This window comes from Neofelis nebulosa, chromosome 2 (assembly GCF_028018385.1).
Source record: "Neofelis nebulosa isolate mNeoNeb1 chromosome 2, mNeoNeb1.pri, whole genome shotgun sequence".
NCBI classification, from domain to species: domain Eukaryota; kingdom Metazoa; phylum Chordata; class Mammalia; order Carnivora; family Felidae; genus Neofelis; species Neofelis nebulosa.
Window position 1 is genome coordinate 56,573,756 of NC_080783.1, and position 19,308 is coordinate 56,593,063.

Sequence of the window (19,308 nt, forward strand, 5' to 3'; positions counted from 1 at the left end):
CCAGAGACCTAAAGAAAGTATATCCAGATGTTTTATCTCTTCAATAGCAAACACAGCTCAACCAAGGAAAATATGTGGACATGGAAACATTCAGTTTACTTACATCAATACATGTATGCCTACCATGTACTAGGTATTTTTTGAAGAACAGGACATGAAAATCCCAGTACTCCCGGAACTGAAGGAAGACAGCAAACCCACACACACCGGGATTGGGGAGACCAGTAGAAAGGAAACATTGCAATTTAAACTAGGGTTGCAGGGACTCCTGGGTGGCTCAGTTAAGCGTCCAACTCTTGATTTCAGCTCGGCTCATGATGTTGCAGTTCAGGAGTTCAAGCCCCTCTTCGGGCTCTGCGCTGACAGTGCAGAGCCTGCTTGGGATTCTCTCTGCCCCTCCCTCTCAAAATAAGTTTAAAAAAAAAAAAAGGGTTGCAAACAGTAAAAGCCTATTGAGATGGCAAGGTTTGAAGGTGACCCATTCTATTAACTAAAGAGTATAACAGCCATGATACAGGATGTTCAAAGGCTCTGAACTCTAGAAACAAGGACTATACGGCTGACCAGCATTCACTTTCAAATGTCCCCTCTGTAAAGAGAGCTTCCTTATATTCTTGCTTTCTCATCTTATATTCTAAGACTTTTGACTGCTGCTCAAAAAAAGTATACAGCTGAAAATGGAGGGAGAAACAAAGCAGGTAGGAGTGGAATACGGCATAGAACCTTGTTACACCTTCATGAGGACTTTGGCTTTTCCCTAGGAAAGTGGGGAACCATAGGTGTTAAGGAGTAACATCTGATTTTTAAGTTTCCTTAGCCTGTGTATTGAAGATAGTCTAGAAGGTTAAGGTGGGAGCAGGAAGACCACTGGGAAAGTTCTGAAATAGATGGGATAGTGTTTTGGTCTAGGGTGGGGATAGTAGGAACAGTGAGAAGGCACTGGATTCTGCAGGTTTCAAAGGTAGAACTAAAAGAACTTTCTGATAGATGTTGGGTGAAGATGGGAGTCAAGGACTTGTAATATCTTTAAGAACTGAGGGGCATCTGGGTGGCTCAATCAGTCAAGCATCTCTTGATTTTTGGCTCAGGTCATGATTTCATGGTTCACGAGTTCAAGCCCACTGTCGGACTCTCCTGGCAGTATGGAACTTGCTTGGTCCCTCTCCTCTGTCCACTCATGCTCTCAAAAGCAAGCTTAAAAAAAAAAAAAAAAAAAGTGGGGTAATGGGAGATTCATCTTGAGGATTAAAACACATTTAGAATAAGTACTACAAGGCAGAGGCCCACAGGCCCTAGAGGCGCTGGGCTTTCTGCTGCCATTTTGCTAAATGACCTCCAATAACTGAAGACACTTGGGCTCATTTCCTCATCTGTAGAGGAAGTATTGAGTTACTATGCAAAAAGTATTGTGCCTAGCTCACTAAGCACTCAACAAGCATATTTTCCATTTTCCTTAGCCTTGTACTGGGATGCGTTTTAGTTGCTAGTGAAAGAAACTAAGGTGAAATTAGCCAGTAAGAAAACCTGGCCTGAATGACAAAGCTCAGCTTGGGGTTGAACACGACTTCAGAGACTAGTGAATGTAGCAGGCATTCAGATTCTGCTGCTGGCCTCTCTGGCACAGTCAAGAATGTCTTCTGTAACTGGTGGTGATGAGACATTTTTCCAACCTCAAGACAAAAGACTGAAGTGCTCCACCCTTAGGCATTATGGGGGTATGTGGCATGAATCCATTACCTGCAGCCCCACCTGAACACCTGGGATTGGCGCACCTACAAGGGGTGAGAAGCACTGCTGGGCAGACTGGAACAGACTTCTAGCCTGGTAACAGTTGAGTTCACTGTGGTGACTCTTTTTTTTTTTTTTTTTACAGGATCTGAAAAAATAACTTGTAAGTACAAAACATTCTCTCTAGTTCTCTGAAAATAGGCATCTGAGTGACTCAGGTTAAGTGTCCAACTCAGGTCATGATCTCAGTTGTGATACACTCCTCCTGCCCAAGTCAGGCTCTGCTGAGTGGAGCCTGCTTTGGATTCTCTGCCCCTCCCCCACTCTCTTGCAATTTTTAAAAATACGGCATTGTGCAGAACTTAATGTTTAAATATAACAAAACCTACTTATGACAAAAAATAAAGCCAAGTTTTCATCTTTTGATCTAGACTTGAGTTAGAGCTTTATACTGTCCTCAGTTTAATTTTGGCTATCCAATTATTCAAACACTAAACTCAAGTTCCTAGTTTTAAAATGTGTACCTACCTGGGTGGCTCAATTAAGCATCCAAATTTCAGCTTATATCATGATCTCAAGGTTTGTGGGTTCAGGCCCCACATCAGGCTGTTGCTGATAGGGAGCCTAAAACCTGCTTCAGATCCTCTAGCTCCCTCTTAGCCCCTCGCCCCGCTCCCACTCTCAAAACTGAACCTTAAACATTTTTTCAAAAAAAAAAAGCGTATCTATGCCTTTTACATTGATTTATAGCAAGCATTCTTAGGAATCTTAACTGAACGATACTGCATTTATTACGTAAAGAAACATTTTCTTGCTGAGATTTCTCAAGCCCATGTTTAGGGAAGGAGTGGCTACTCACATTAACTTACACTTATCCTACCCATACTTGTTTTTAGGCCTCAGAACATACACAAAGTAATTGCCATTCCTATTTTACAGATACTTATCAGGAACAGGTTTTCAGTTGCTTTTTATACTTTTTGAGAACTGGAAAAATTTCTTTAAAATAGAGTTTTTTTTGTTTAAGGTTTAGAGACAGAAACAGCGATGAGTGGGAAAGGGGCATAGAGAGGGAGGAGGGAGACTGAATCCCAAGCACGCTCTGCACTGTCAGGATGGACCCTGATGCAGGGCTCGAACTCACGAAATTGAGTCATGACCAGAGCCAAAACCAAGAGTTGGACACTTAACCGACTGAGCCACCCAAGGCACCACACCCCAAGAGAACTGAGAAATATTTAAAGGCCACAAAAACTGTGTGGAGAGAAAAACTTGTAAGACATTGGCATAATTAACTTTATTGTAACCCGTTAAAATATTAAGTATTCTTCAGGATAGTAAGAAAGCACCCATAATTACCCCAAATATCTTTAGACCGTGGACCAGATGCTAGCTTAAGTTCTTTAAACCCAGCATCAGATTCAACCTCCAGACTCAATGAAAAAGAGGGTATCATCTCCGCTTTACACAAGTTATTAGGTAAAAACAGCTCCTAATCTGGATAGAATTTGAGTTTTCATGGAGAAAGTTACTTCTTTTCACTAACAGTTAATAAATTTAGTATTTCCTTCAACACTACATACGACAATCCACAATACCATTAACAGTAAACTGTCAGTTAAACATTATCAGGTTACTGTTACTTCTAAATGCCATTCATACATAACTTCAAAGTCAGAAGTCAGACCCTCCTAGCCTCATTTGATACTTAAAGCATGTATTAAATAAAACTTTACTATTTTCAATGTAATGTTTAACTTTACGTACTTAATGTATATGAAACCAAGATTCCTAGGGTCTGTGTTGACATCAAACTGCCAATGGGTAGCATGCATAAAGAAACCCCAAATAACTTTCCCAAGCTCACAAAACAGCTTAAGTTCTGTATTTAAATATTGTACTGACTTAAACTTGATATAAACAAAAATCTAATTGCATTATTCTAATACCTATTAAAGAGACAAAAGATTAAATCCAAATAGACCACCTATCAGAGTTCTTTTCAATAAGTACCTATAGTTTACTCAACATTTCTATCAATAATGTATGGACTAACAGTGTATTTTAAAGTGAAAATTACCTGTATTTTAACTTCCAAACTAGTTAACATTTGATAGAATTCATCTTTTGTCATTATAGGCCCTTTTAACATATTATGGCTATATACATGGATATGGTAAAACCTAACCATTTCCTATTTCCAAGTATTTTAAAGCTGCCAATACCGTTGTATTTAACACTTACCAATAAATCTTAGAAGTTGAGTATCCTGGGCAAATTCTTATTTCCTACCTTTCAGCATAGTACCCACTTAACCTCTAGAATGCAGTTCAATGCACCCTTGCCATTACCAGTCTTTATATAAAGTGTTCTACTGGAATTATAAGGTACTTACTGCTGCAGAGTAAGACCACTGCACATACCACGAAACCAGTGTTGAAACCAAACCCAAGCAAAATGCGTTGCAATCCTAACAGCTAGAATTCCTTACATGGCTACAACTCCTATTCAACATGTTCTTAATAGCTACTAATGCTAAGAATCCAAATATTTGTGCTACAAAGTTTCCCTAAAAGTCACAATTCTTAAAACTCTACCCCCAACAAAGTTCTTGCTTTAACAGAGGAGTATTACCACCTTTATTTGGATAAAAATGCAGTATTTCAGTCTGGCCGAATTTCCTGTTTTCTCCCAGTCCACCCTCACACCACAGAATACTCAACCAATCCACTGAAACCCCTTCATCTTTCCTATCTTTTCAGTCATTTAAGTATCCTTAACTGCGTTTTTTAAGTTCAGATTCCTCACTTACCACCCAAGCATCTCATACACTGGTATTCAAGACTTAAATCCTTAAGCAACAGGCTTTCAGTTCATTTTCTGTCCCCATTTCGTGTCATGTTTGTTTCCCACTGAATAGAATCCATAACCTTGAACTGCTATGTAAAGGCTCATTTCAAGTTTCCCATTATTTTATTATTAATAAAGTATGTAATATTCACCTAGAGTGTTTAAATCACACAAACACTGGAAAGCAACAAAACAACACACACATTTCTAAAAATATTTTAATGAAAAAGTTATCTTTCTGTAAACATTTCATTAATACTACAAATGAAACATTTGAATCCATTACAGACCACCTCTTAAGTCTTAAAAATCAGGATAAAACATTGAAATTTAAAAGTAATCTTGAGTATTATATAGGCTAACAATCCTTTCATTACCCCTGCCATTAACTTGCTTATTCAACTATTTGTGACATTCAATTATTGGAACTCCGATACTGTCCCTTAATTAGAAATGTTTCAAGTTGTGACATACCAGAACTCTTAAAACCAAGCCTATTCCAACCATTCAGTTCCTTAACAAATGATCTTTAGTACCAAATTTCCTTTTTTAGAACTTGAGTGTCTATCAGGCATTTTTTTTTTTTAATGTAGTGTGGGAAGCAATAACCTATAAGTTGGTTTGACAAAATCTGTTAAAAAGCCTGGCTCAACCATTTTCCCCCTTCTAGAACTTCCTTATTTGGCTTACTGGTGCTATGACTAAAGAGCACATTTTTCAGAAATGACAGTGGAACTACATTTAAATAAAATCATTTTATTTCAGAAGAAAGGAGATGGACTGTAAAGAATATTACCTATCTTGGTTAATTTGCTTCACGCTAAAAGAAAATTTATTAAAAGACTATTATCTTCTTCAACTTCATTTTTATGATGATGTGTGGAAATTTAGTCCTGATTTAGTTGGAGAAAACAGAGCCAACCATTTTCTGAGAATAAACTAAAACTACACCTATGTATTAACTTTGTAATTTAGAAACTGTTTTAAAAGCCTGTCCCCCAAGTTTTTTTCAAAGTACATAAACATCAAATCTCATTTTCTGAAGTTGTTAAGTCCAACATGAGGCTTGAACTCACCCATGACCCCATGATCAAGAGTTGCATGCTATACAAACTGAGCCAGCCAAGCACCCCTCAATTTCTCAAATTTTTAATAAGCCCTTTGGGACAGTGATAATAGCCCTTATGAATGATCAAATGATTTAAATAGTAATATTTTAATTACTCTTTGGGAAATCTTTTAAGGGAGTATTAGCATAATTAGGTCCCCCACTACTTCTGGTTAACTGATTAAAACACAAAAGAACCAAAATGTATCCTATTAGTTCAAGTAATTCCCTGGATTTATATGCAAGAGAACTTTATGAGGCCACTTGAATGAAGACCATTCTTCTATCACCTGACAATTTTGAAAGTTCATTCTAAGGTGTTTTTCATGGAATAAGGATTAGCAGCTTAATGCTTCTGTTCCAAGTGTTATGCTTATTACAAAAACTTCACAAAATTTAAGGTTACTCATCAAAAACCAACTTTACCCTAAACACACCAACAATGAATTGTATATATGGGGCCACATCTGACTCAAGATAAATATTCATGGCTGTTGCAGGGCCTGAAACTGTTTAAAATGTGTTGGATGTGGTTCTAAAATGTTGGATCTGGTTCTGAAATAAAGTATTCAGCTGAGTAATTTTGCCAATGTACCTAATAGTTTCAAAATATGTCATATAAGTTTGTAGGGAAACAAATGGTGTCATGAGCTTTTACTGTGAGCTACAAACCTTACCCAGCCAGAAACCTTCGTATATAAGATGGTAGGAAAGACATTCCTCATTTAGGCAAGTAGGGTTCTCATTCAACCTGCAAATCAAAAAGATTACTCTTACCTTGCTTTACAAAAAATTACTCTTTAATTAGTGAAAAAATTCAAATTCAAGCCTTACCTAATGCTTATTGCCCTTCCTTGCAGGTCTAAATGCTAGACCTAGTGACTGTGGCAACTATCTCTCATTGTGATGTTCCAAAAGGCGAAGAGCTCCTTCCTGCTAGACTTTCTTCGATATTTCAGTTGTAATAAGCAGATTTAACTAGCTTTTGGAAAGTTGCTCACTATCACCATAGTATCTTATGCCTTCACTTCTCTGTAGTTGAAGCTCTTGCTGCTGCCTTGTCATTCTTTATTTATGCTGACTTGTCCATACTCAAAAGGCTGCTGAAGTCCTGTCTTAGTGAGTCTCCTTTGATCCACACTGTGCTTAAAATGCACATCTTAGGTCCTTTAAAGCTGGTTAAATCGCTCTCCTCATGGCTTACTTTTCCACACTGTTCACAAGAACTAAGCTAATACAACTTATAAACAGGTCACATACACAGATTTCACCTGCTTATAGGTTGCAAACATCAACTTACTGAAAATATTTTCACTATTAAACTAGTTCCAGAACACAGAAAGTTTGTTAACAGTACAATTAACCTCATATGCCATTAAAGGATACTGTCAAGGTTGTGTCAAACATTTTCACAAACATAGAAACAGGAAATGTCAATCTCCCCCATTCCTTCAACCTTTATTATATGAATAAAAGAACTTGAGACAATTTAGCTCAATTTTAATAAAATGTTTCCCAAGCATTACTTTGACCAGGTACCCAGGTTTAAATTATGAACATTGACAGTGTCCATTTATATAACCACATTTGAAGTTGTTAAAGACTTAACCATTTTCTAATATTAGCCTATTTTCTACGCTGCTTATTCACATATGTCCGTTAACAAATGGAATGTTGTCTGTTACATTTATTGGTTTGTGAGTGTTTTCTGGAAAACTGCAGTATCTGTGAAGACCGATTTCCATGCTGGCATTGCATGCATCCAAATATTAATAATGCACAGAGGCACAGAATTAGAGCAACAAGAGAGCATATTCAAACACTAGCACGCCCCATTCCCCTTTTTATTGCTTGTTTTGCTTAGTACTTCTGAAAACAAAAATAATCTCGAATTCAACGTTCAACTGCCAAAGAAAGAGTAACAGCAGAGCACATACTCAGGGCTCGAATGAAATTGTAAGCACTAGCTGGCGCACAACAGTAGACATTGGTTTTTGTATTTACGACCTTATCTAAAACTCTTCTCAACCAGGGTCTTCCAAACCAAACTGTTAACTCATACCAACATGATTTATATGTTCAAACATACATATGGAATAACAGTGTGTTCTTCTGGATTTTTAAGTGAGCAAAAACTCACACTATTCAAATTTGAATTTGGGTCTCTGGGAAGTGAGAAGCTTGTACTAAGCAACTATGCTACACTTCTACTGTAGGAAGTCATTTGGGATGATTTTATCTAGACTGTCCTTGGTTTTATCCAGCAGAATACAGAGGGTACACACAGGAAAGCATGCCAGCCAGTTAAGGGTTCAACAATGCATGATTTTTATTCTCTTGCTTCTGAAAGCTTGTATCAAAAAAATAGATATATATTAAACCAAGGAAAATAACTGAAGACTTATGGGCCTCTTGTGCTTTAAAAAGGGAAAGGAAGAGTAGCCACTAATTTGCTCAGATACAGCAAGCTTAGTGGTCCTGTTATTTTGAAAAGTTTTTAAGAATGGTTTTTAAGGGAAAGGGAAAACATCCACTACCCCTTTCCAGAATTTAAACAGAGGGCAGCAGACATTCTTTACACCCAAATAAAACTATGGCAGTTCACATGTGACCATGGTGAATGTAGAATGGAGATGTTCTAAACACAGCTAGGACTCTCAGCAAAGCTAACACACTAAAATCATATGATTACATTTTGAAATAAAATGCACAAAAACCAAATAGGAATTTTGAGATTTTTCATTTGAAGGTAAATCTTAATGCTATTAAATTCACAAATATGCTAATTTAAATACCCAATTCTATTTATCTAAAACACACATTGCAAACATACAAATATCTATTCTCTCCACATGTCAGAGCCCATTCATTTCATGGTTTGGAAATGCGGAGAATAGATTCCCCTTAAACTGCAAGTCAGCAGGTGTTTCTTTACAGTTAACTTTAGCAAAATTCATACAAAATAGTAATTAACAATGATCTTCTTTACTTGTTAACTCACAAGGAAACACCTTCAAAACTGCATTTTGTTAAAGTTTCTGTACTAAAATGTAGAAAAACTGAACTACACAAATATTGAAAAGTTAAAAATTCCTTAATTTTTTATTCCTGGTACCACTACCACAATTTACAGGGCAATATACCTGATGTAATGAAAAGAAAAAGAAAAAGACAAAGCTACAACAGATAAAAGACCTCAGGAATGTACATCTAATTGACACTACATTGCATTAATCAATAGCTGCACTTTTTGCAAACTGTGGCTATGACAGTCCTGAACAAGAAGGGTTTCCTGTTTAAGCTGCAGTAACTTTTCTGACTATGGATCATCGTTCCTTCTGTGGCAGATTTTTACAGTTCCTCTAATGCATTTGGGACGACTGTCTCAAAGTAACCTGCAGCTTTCCTGACAACTCCTCGCTCTCTCTCCTGCTAAGAACTGTAGCCTGTTGAATAATACAGGATAAAAAAATTATTACACTCAGTGAACAGTTCCACATATTCTTTATCATCATGATAAAAATTTAAAGATACCTACCCTTTTCTTCTGAAAATTTTTAGAACCTTCTGCTACCATATCCACCACTTCCACCACCAGATCCATAACCACCTAGAAATACACAAGTTGTTTTGTTTTAAAAATCTGTGTATGTTTTTAAATTAAGAAGTCTATGGAAAACTTAACCAGAAAAATAAAAACAGTACTTACCACCATAGGGACTGCCCGAGCTTCTTCCACCAAAACTGCCCCCCTTCATGGGTCCATAATTTGATTGCTGTTGTCCACTGTAATTTCCAAAATCATTATAGTTCCCACCACCACCATAGTTACCTGAAATCACAAAAGTTTTGTTTGTAGTTGACCTATACAATTATTTTCCTCTTTTAACATATGTACCCATTCTTGTGACAGCACACTTGGGAACACTTAAAATGCAACCCATTTGCAGTTTATAGAGCTACCAACTCTACCAACAGAGGCCGACTAGCAGACCTGAGGCATAAGTAGGAGAGGAAGAATCAGAGTGAAGATGGTCCAGAAGAGCTCCTATGTCCGCATCAGATGTTATGCCCCAGTTCATTTTCTTGCCTTCATACTACTAACACCATCAGAAATGTGCTTGATTCACTCTAATTCTAATGTAGTACAACTTTTATATCAATGACAAAGAACATACAATCAGATGTTATGCCCCAGTTCATTTTCTTGCCTTCATACTACTAACACCATCAGAAATGTGCTTGATTCACTCTAATTCTAATGTAGTACGACTTTTATATCAATGACAAAGAACATACTCTAAATGAGCTACTCAAAAAAGAAGGGTGGCTCAATCAGGTAAGTGTCTGACTCTTGATCTCAGCTCAGGCCATGATCTTATGGTCCTGAGACAGAGCCCCACATGGGGTTCTACGCTTTCAGCATGGAGATTCTCTCCCTTGCTCTCTGCCACTCCCCCACTCTCTAAAGTTAAAAAAAAAAAAAAAAAACAACTTCAAGGGGCATCTGGCTGGCCCAGTGGGTAGAGTATGCAACCCTTGATCTTGGGGTTTTGAGTCCAAGCCCCACACTGGGCACAGAGCTTACTTAAAAATTAAATAATTTAAAATGACAAAAACTTAAAAACCTTCTGTTGTTGACACATTAACATCCCAACAAAACTCAATGTATTCGAAACAAAGCTCTTCATCTACAGTATCATGGAATAATGATGAAACTGGATTATCTGAAATGTACCTGACATCAAAATTCAAAATACTCCTGTCACCTAAACCCCAGATGACAACTGATTTTTCAACGTGTCTGCATTTAATTTGAACTTCCCATTTGTCCAATTTTAAAGTGCCTAGAATTAAGTTAATTCTGGCAACAATTACTAAAAATATGTCCATTTTGATTACATAACAGTTGAACACATTTTACCAATTTGCTAAGTAGCCAGCAAAAAAATTCGGTTTCATCACCCATCATTTGAGTATTTTCTAATATTATGATTTGACTAAATGCTACATTTTAACATTTTTTAAAACATCTGTAATGACCTATAAATGATATGGAATATTTAAAACAAGTAAAAGCTTACCACCTCCAAAATTTCCTCCTTCATTGTAACCATCATATCCTCCACCACCGCCACCATATCCACCTCCTTGGTTTCCATATCCTGGTCCACCTCCACCATAGCCTCCTCTGCTACTATAACCAGGACCACCACCATAGTTGCCACCTAAAAAAAAAAAAAAAAAAAAAAGTCACAAAAAACCCCACAAATATAGAGTCAAATTATTGAACTATATTTGTATCACCACCAACCAACTGAAAAATAAACCAATGACTTAACACTCTAAAGGCTGGTAATACCTCATTAACACAGCATCAGAAACCTGGGCTACTGAGAATTAAGATGAAAGCTTAAATATCTTTTCATACTAAAAAAAAATTGTTCTACTTTTTTGAAGTTAAAGTTCACTGAAGAAAATAGTGAACAGTATCCACTGACACAGTCTGGCTCCACTGCTAGTACAATAAAACATTATTAACCAAAGAGAACTAGCTGATGTTAAAAATTAAGGGGGGGGGGGGAATCCTGGTCTTTCATGTCATTAGTTAAAAAAAAAAAAAATCACACTTTCTAATAAGCCAAGGAAGTTTTCACTAAAATTCACAATATAAACAAATGCTTAACTACCAATAAAGTACATAAAGTCAAAACATCAAACAGTTAAAAACTTACCATCACCTCCAAATCCATTATATCCACCATCACCTCCTCCATAACTACCTCTGCTGCCACCACCTCCACCACCATAGCCTCCTGAGGAAAAGGTTATGAATTAAAAATAAATACTCAACTTAGCAATGACTTTTAGATAAACACATTACAAGATAACTATCTTACCTCTTCCACCAAAGTTTCCACCACGGCCAAAGTTACCACCACCTCCAAAGTTTCCTCCACGACCCATAAAGTTGCCAGATCCACCTCCACGACCTTTAACACGGGCAAGGAAGATCTTTAAAAACCTTACAAACACCACTCACTTCTATTGTGTATATATACATTGTTCTACTCACCTCTTTGCGATCCAGCAGACTGCATTTCTTGTTTAGAAAGGGCCTTTTTCACTTCACAATTATGCCCATTAATAGTGTGGTATTTCTGAACTAAATTTTTTTTTAATCAAACAAACAAACAGAAGTTATTTGATGTTTGGAAAAGCACATATAAATGATAGCCTTTTAAAAACTCATTAAAATATCGTCAAGAAGGTAGTGACTGAATGGGAATGAGGGAGTGTTCTGGAACAATAAATAAGGTTTATTTCTTGATCCGGATGCTGGTTACACAGGTGTAGTCATTTATGAAAACTGAACCATATGCTTTATATGCTATGAAACACAATACAAAATGATAAGCAGTCTGGCAAATCTAGCATAGCACAAAGGAACCTTTTCTGTTTTCTCATTCAAGCTCCAATAAATTCCTACTTACCAACAATTTTATCAACTGTATCATGATCATCAAAAGTTACAAAAGCAAATCCTCTCTTTTTTCCACTCTGCCTGTCCTCCATAACTTCTATGGTTTCAATCTTGCCATACTTTTCAAAGTAGTCTCTCAAATTATATTCTTCTGTATCTTCTTTAATACCACCGACAAAAATTTTCTTCACAGTTAGATGGGCACCAGGCTTTACAGAATCCTACGTATAAAAAATACTTGTCAAAAACCAAATTCAAATTCTTCAACAATTCCGCACATTATGCAACATAATATCAAAATACCTCTCTAGAAACAGCTCTCTTTGGTTCCACTACACGCCCATCAACCTTGTGTGGTCGAGCACACATTGCTGCATCCACCTCCTCCACACAAGAGTAAGTCACAAAACCAAAACCCCTGGAACGTTTTGTTTGGGGGTCTCTCATCACCTATAAAACAGAAGTTTTAAAGTACTGAAATACATCTGTACAGGTCCCACACCCCTTAACAACCTTTTTTTGCTCTTTTAGTTAACTTACCACACAATCTGTAAGTGTGCCCCATTTTTCAAAATGTTCTCTTAAACTATCATCTGTAGTTTCAAAGCTCAAACCACCAATAAACAGTTTTCTCAACTGCTCTGGTTCCTTTGGATCATGGCCCTGAGAAAACAAATACATGTTAATTATTTCTTTGAGCGGATGAATTGCTAAGGTGCACAAAACTTTAATCTGCTACAAATGATAAACTCACATCAAATTCCTGTACCATTAACACTTTGTCCAATTAAAAACTGAAGATCACGCATCAACTGATTAAAGGTACCAACACCAAAAAATTCTGTAGCCAGTCTTTCAAATGCCAACATCACTTCAACTACATTGAAGTCCAAGAAAACTTCAGAATCAAAAGTCCCTTAACTTTAGACTTCAACTAAAAGTATCTGGGGACAGTTTAGAAGTTGCTACTGGCAAACTATTCTTTAAGAAACCAATGTGTTGTAGAAGCAGTAGTCCATCCATGCCATTTATTTTCATGTCTTCCCTCCTCAGTCTACGTTTCAAGCATTTAATTTTAAACCACAAAACCGTGAAGAAAAACTTAAAGGTTCTTAGTGGTAAACTTTTAAAAATTCATCAATTTCAAGAAAATCAAGATGTTAAAACAGGTATTCCTCAATACCAGGCTAAACCAGCATTCTTCCTCCAAAAATTACAAAAAGAAACCCACCATTTATCTTGATCGCTTTCTATAACCAATCTGTATTTGCACTTGTATCACATGGCAAAAATTTCAAAAACATAGGATCACAAAAAGGACAAGTTACATTAAATATAGTATGTAATGTTCGACAAGAATGGAGCACAACAAAACAAAACGAGATTTAAAAAAATTAAGATGTGATATGGACTGAATTGTTTTGCAATTTAACTAGTTCCTTAATAAAGTTACATGAACTGCCATTTAATGCATGCATTAAAATTCATTCATCCAAAGTCCTTAAATAAAGGGGCTCACATTTACATTCTAATGTCTTCGTGTGTCTTCCAAAGTAGAGATGTTAAGGCATTTAATATGAAAAGACTGTCACATGCTAGAAAAAAATGTTAAATGATTAATAGCCTAAAGCACCATTCACGTAATCTTTTCAAATCTTGGTTAACAGCATTTAATCGACAAAACACAAAGATGACCAAAAAAAACCTTGTAACCGCATAAAATTATCTCAAACACAGGAAAAATTCAACTGTGGTTGCAGTCCTCAACAACAAAAATCAAAGAAACCATTACAGCCAACCCACAAGGCGCGAAAATACGTATAATTCTAAGTACTTTAGCAAGAATAGTAAATCAGGAAGTATTCTAAAGCAGCAAACTTTTTAAAAATTTCATTATTGTCAACTGGGTGCTGCGAAGAAAAAAACAGGAGAATTAAATTCTCGTCGCCTTAAAAAGATCTGAAAGGACGAGAAACGCGCGGGCAGAACTTCAGCGAAAGCACTAGGCCCCAAGACCCAAGAACGTTTGTGGCATTTTCTGCCGGGCCGCCTCCTCCCGCTTCCTTCCAATCCCGCGCTCTTTCCCAGCGGCGGAGCGAGGCGGCGGCCATTGCGGCCCAATGCGCCATTTCGTAACGCGGCAGCGGATCAATGTCAATGTGGCCGCCGCCCGGCTGCTCGCTCGCCCGGATGTGACTGCTCGTCCCCTCCCCTCCCCCACCGCCTCCTCCCAACCGCTCCCGCCGAGGCCCGCCATGCCGCCCTCGGCCTTGGATCCGAGGCCGCGCGGCCTGCCGGCCAGCTCCTCTCCCGAGATCTCCCCAGCCACGCAACGCCTCCGAGGGGCCACCTGTGCAGCCGAAGGAGAAGGCAAGGGGAGCGAAGGGCCCCCAGAAGGCCTCCGAGGCCCGCTCCCCTCCCCCTCCCACCGCCCGTCTCAACGCAGAGCGCGGGACGGTCGACACGGTCCACCCGACCTCCCCGCTCCCACCGAGCTAGGCCCCCCACGCCGGCCACTACCCGTCAACCCCCCGCTCTCCCCCTAATACCTCCTCCCCCCGGCGGCGGCGGCGACGGCCGGAGTCGGGCTGGGGGCGACCGGGCGGCGGTTTTACCTCCATTTTGAGACCGGACTCGCCTCTTCCAACTCGAGTTCAATATGGGACCGAGAGGAAGAGGCGGGGCTAGTCATCACGTGACGCGCTTTCCGCGCGCCACCGGCCTGTGGGGGAGGGGCAAGTTCGGAAGGGGGCGTGGGCAACTAGGCGCGAAGAGGGAATGGACGAGCGGGTTGGCGGGCGGGGAGCGGGGGCGGGCCGGTCCGCGGGAGCGCGCGCGCCTCGCCAACTTCCAGTGCGGTGCCGCCTTTTCCGACGTTCGCGCCGGGAATCAGGCGGGGACGTCAGCTGGGACTCAGCCAATAGCGAGCGCCCACGTCGGGAGAATGCCTCGTGACCGCGCGTCACCGGAGAAAAGGCTTTTCTCTTTCTTCTCGCGCTTTTTTCCCCTCCCCCACGTAGGCTTCTCGGTTTGCTCTTACGAATTCATTTCATTCCCGTGCCTGAATAAAACCGCACTTTTCTCACCTGTGCTTTAAGGTTGCAAGAAAGCCCTGTGGGCCCCTCGGCATCTCGCACGTTTCCACATGCCAGAGACCAGATTCTGTGACTGCGATGCCCACTGTGAGGTATCCCTGCGACCCCGACATGTGTGATTCATAGGCACCTTGGAAAGGCCTCAAAACGCGGCTGACCTAGTGAAATTTCACCCTTAATGAGCTGAGGCAGGACTGGTCGAGGTCAGTTCATTAGGTACTCACCGAACTTAAATCTATGGCCACAGATTTCTAACTTCTGGTTAACGTGGAAAGCTGAAACAGCTGTTCTCGTGGACGTAATTTCAGGAATGATTTACAAGATTTCTAAAAGGGTGGTCAGTTAGGCTTCTTTTACGCGAGTGATCTTTATCTTAATGTTTCCAACTCGATTTTGAAGTATAACGAACGAGACAGATAGAAAACCGATCTAACAATCCTTTATGTAGTGAAGTGATTTTAAATCATTCGACCTTACTGAGCTCTAGTTTTAGTTTTTTAAATGAAAAATGGAGGTGAGTCTCCAACACCTATGGGAGCTGTAAATTAATAATCTACCGATCCGTGTCTAAACGAAGGTACTGATAAAAGTGGCCACAATTGGCAAGTCTCCTACCCTGCTAAGAAATGCCCGGTATTTTAATGTAACGATCCGTAAAGAAGCAGCCAGCCACTTTAGAATTGAGAAAGCGCTCCTTTGGAAAGATTAGAAATCTAATCAAATACATAAATCGCTTGAAAAACAGTTTGTGTTAAATAGGGAATGGTGGGCTTGGAGTTTGGAAAAGGGAGCACAAAGAGTAAGAGTTTGTTGATGTTTATCTAGCGCTGCCAAGTGGAACAGGTGTTTTATTTAGGAGGCATGAACAAAAAGTACTCTGTTTTGAGGCAGAACCCAGTCACCAGGCCTTAATGTAACTTGGATGAAATAACCCTCCAAAGTAGCCTCTTCCTATTATGACTCCACATCACAAGCAAACCATTATGTATTTTTATCAGGTACTCTTGATAGCCAACAAAAGTAGTTAAGACATTCAGAAAATATATACCCTTAGTGTCTGGTTAATACATCAGGCTTTGTGAGTTTGATTATTGTGAAATAGTCATGAATAACTTGGACAATTCTGAGTACTTAGAAAAACACAAAGGGGCGCCTGGGTGGCTCAGTCAGTTAAGGGGCCAACTTCGGCTCAGGTCATGATCTCCGAGGTCTGTGAGTTCAAGCCCCGCGTGGGGCTCTGTGCTGACAGCTCAGAGCCTGGAGCCTGTTTCCGATTCTGTGTCTCCCTCTCTCTGACCCTCCCCTGTTCATGCTCTGTCTCTCCCTGTCTCAAAAATAAATAAAACGTTAAAAAAAAAAATTAAAAAAAAGAAAAACACAAAGTTAAAGACTTCTTCACTTAGGAAGGTAGTGTCTACACCAAGATACCTAAGAGCCACTGCAAAGGTCATCAAGAAGACTGATCACTTGGGGCGCCTGGCCTGCTCAGTGGGTACAGCATGTGATTATTGATCTCAGGGTCACGAGTTCAAGCCCCACATTGGGCATTGAGCTTACTTAGGAAAAAAACAAAAAAAAAAACTGATCACTTGGCTTTACCATAGGGCATGTTTGTCTAGGTGTTTGCTAACCAAGTTACTTCTAATTAGTAATGATAATCATAATTTGCTATTATTCTTTTTTTAATTGTATTAAATTCTTATATTCATATGAGAAATGATGGGGGATGGGGTATTAAGTACTTCCATCCAAGAATATATGTCAGTACATTCATTCACGTCTTTTGTCCTTGAGTAAATATGGATTCCTCTCTTTGGATTTATCCAGGTTTGCTGTTAAGTGATTTTTCGACATTAGCTATTTGTTATGCTTGTGTCTAAGTTTACCCTCCAGCCCTGGAGCCACATAGTATCTCATACAAATATCCATGCTGGAGTACTTGACCCTGTTGGATACAGACTTAAACCTTGGCCACTGTACACTGTAGCCCTGGCACTCTTTGAAATGTGAGAAAGAGAGAAAGAAACTATATGGTGTGGGAAGCAGGGGACAAGGTCCTAGGGTAAGATGAGATGGCAGACACACTTTATAAAGAAATTATATCAGGGATTCTCAACATCTTTCATATCATAACACATACAGAAAAGGATAATTTTTGCACAGCAAACTAGTAACATAAAAGAAGAGATTTGGAGGCATCTAACTGATGGTAAAAAAAAAAGTCATAGCATTATCTTTATATAATTATAAAATAAGTAATGCATTAGAGAATATATTAAAAATTAAATTAGAATAAATCTTTCAAATAAAAATTTTCCACATTTTTTAATGATCAACTTGATCATTAAAGATCATCCTGTGAATACATTTTGACATTAGGTTTTATGGTCAAAGTGGCTTTATGCAGTTTCTGATCCAGACTTCTTAATAATAAACTTCTCATATTCCAAATAGTAATTTATCAGTGAGGGACTCTGGTCACATAAGTGGGTGATAGAATGTTTAAAACCATTTTATAAAACCATTCAAAATTTACAATTATAATTATATGCAAAGAATAACAACCCTTTTACTGACAAATGTCATATTGCAATTTCATAAGATAATGAAAATGGATTTGGAACCCAATAGTATATTTTTATATCAGGATTTCCATATTGAAACTCTAGCTTTCAGAACATGCATGCATTGTCAACAGCTAGCCTGGGCACCAGAAAAAGAGTACATTGTTACAAAGGGATAGAAATAACCACTATATGTTAAGACAGATATGAAGGGCATTGCCTGGAGTTGAGCCCACTAGAAACCCCACTCTGTCCTCTTTCACCCTCTAACAGACCACCCCTGAGGCTGTGTGTTGTGACCCTTGGATATCTGGATCACAAATATGAGCACTGGCTCCAAAATCTCCAGTCACTGATGGGTAGTGAGGTCCTTTGCATATGGATGCCCAAGTGATAGGCATCTCCTTGGCCATGCACATCCGTCAGAACTGTAAGTGCTGGTTGTTGTCCACTGTGCTTGCTGCTGCTTTAGGATACACCCCAGACTGCTTTGCACAGGCTGCCCTAAAGAGACCTAAACAAGGCTGCTCACAGCCAGAAGTACTGGCCCAGAGGACTCTGGCTCTCCCTGGCCCTTCTTAATTGCCCAGTTGCAGGAGAAGTCAGTTTCTTAACCCACATCCAGGACACCAGCAGGCCAAAGTGCAGTAGTTGGGAAGCCCTACCTAGATTGCATGCCTCATTTTGTGAATGAGAAAACTATTATGCAGATCAAGGAATTGATTTTTTCCAAGATTAACAGGAAATGATGACAAAGTCAGAACGGAAAGAGAATGGAAATTGAATGAAAATATTTTGGACATGTAATTCTGAGAAAGGAGGAAGTGTAACATACTATAAGCTTTATCATCTACCACTATATTCAGAATATGATAATAGTTTTATTTCTCTAAAATCTTGGTTTTTAAATAAGGAGTATTTAAAGTAAAACACAAAACAAAATTCTCTCCCCTACAAATCCTATTACATAGATTTAACCACAGTCAACAACTTAGTGTCTCTCCATTTATATTTTCTTCTAGGCTTAATCGATGCCTTAAAAATATATGAACGTGTATGGATAACCATAACTTTGACTTAGTTTAGGCTGCTTAACAAAATACCACAGACTGAGTGAATTAAAAACATTTATTTTTCACAGTTTTAGACTGGGAAGTCTATCAGACTGCCAGTATGGGTGGGTTCTTGTAAGAGCCCTCTTGCTGATTGCAGATGGCTGCCTTCTTGCTGTGTCCTCACTTGGAAGAGAGAGAGAGCTAGCTCTTGCGTTTCTTCTTTATAAGAACATTCATCCCATCACGAGGACTATACCTTAATGACTTAACTGTCTCCTAAAGGCCCCATCTCCCAACACATTGGGGGTTACCAACACATTGGGGATTAGGGTTCCAACATATGAATTTGGAGGCAACACAAACATTCAATCCATAGCATACCTCCATAACCCAGGGACTGGTATTACTGTCTATCCCTCCTTTT

General features: G+C 38.9%; 1 protein-coding gene across 5 annotated transcripts; it reads right to left on the bottom strand.

The window, feature by feature from the left end:
• Positions 1 to 4,778: 4,778 nt before the first annotated feature.
• On the bottom strand, positions 4,779 to 14,915 carry HNRNPA3 (heterogeneous nuclear ribonucleoprotein A3). 5 transcript variants are annotated; one of them, XM_058713098.1, is made up of 11 exons: positions 14,786 to 14,915; positions 12,711 to 12,833; positions 12,474 to 12,620; positions 12,181 to 12,391; positions 11,763 to 11,852; positions 11,587 to 11,679; positions 11,422 to 11,502; positions 10,771 to 10,914; positions 9,396 to 9,518; positions 9,225 to 9,296; positions 4,779 to 9,132 (listed from the first exon to the last, which is right to left on the bottom strand). In XM_058713098.1, the coding sequence occupies exons 1-10, from the start codon at positions 14,789 to 14,791 to the stop codon at positions 9,244 to 9,246; spliced, it is 1,071 nt and encodes a 356-aa protein (XP_058569081.1). In that variant the 5' UTR covers positions 14,792 to 14,915; the 3' UTR covers positions 4,779 to 9,132; positions 9,225 to 9,243. The 5 variants fall into 5 exon arrangements, with proteins under 5 accessions (XP_058569081.1, XP_058569073.1, XP_058569067.1 ...); XM_058713090.1 differs by having other exon boundaries at positions 10,774 to 10,914; positions 14,720 to 14,872; XM_058713084.1 differs by having other exon boundaries at positions 4,779 to 6,437; positions 14,720 to 14,872.
• Between the last annotated feature and the right edge of the window lie 4,393 nt (positions 14,916 to 19,308).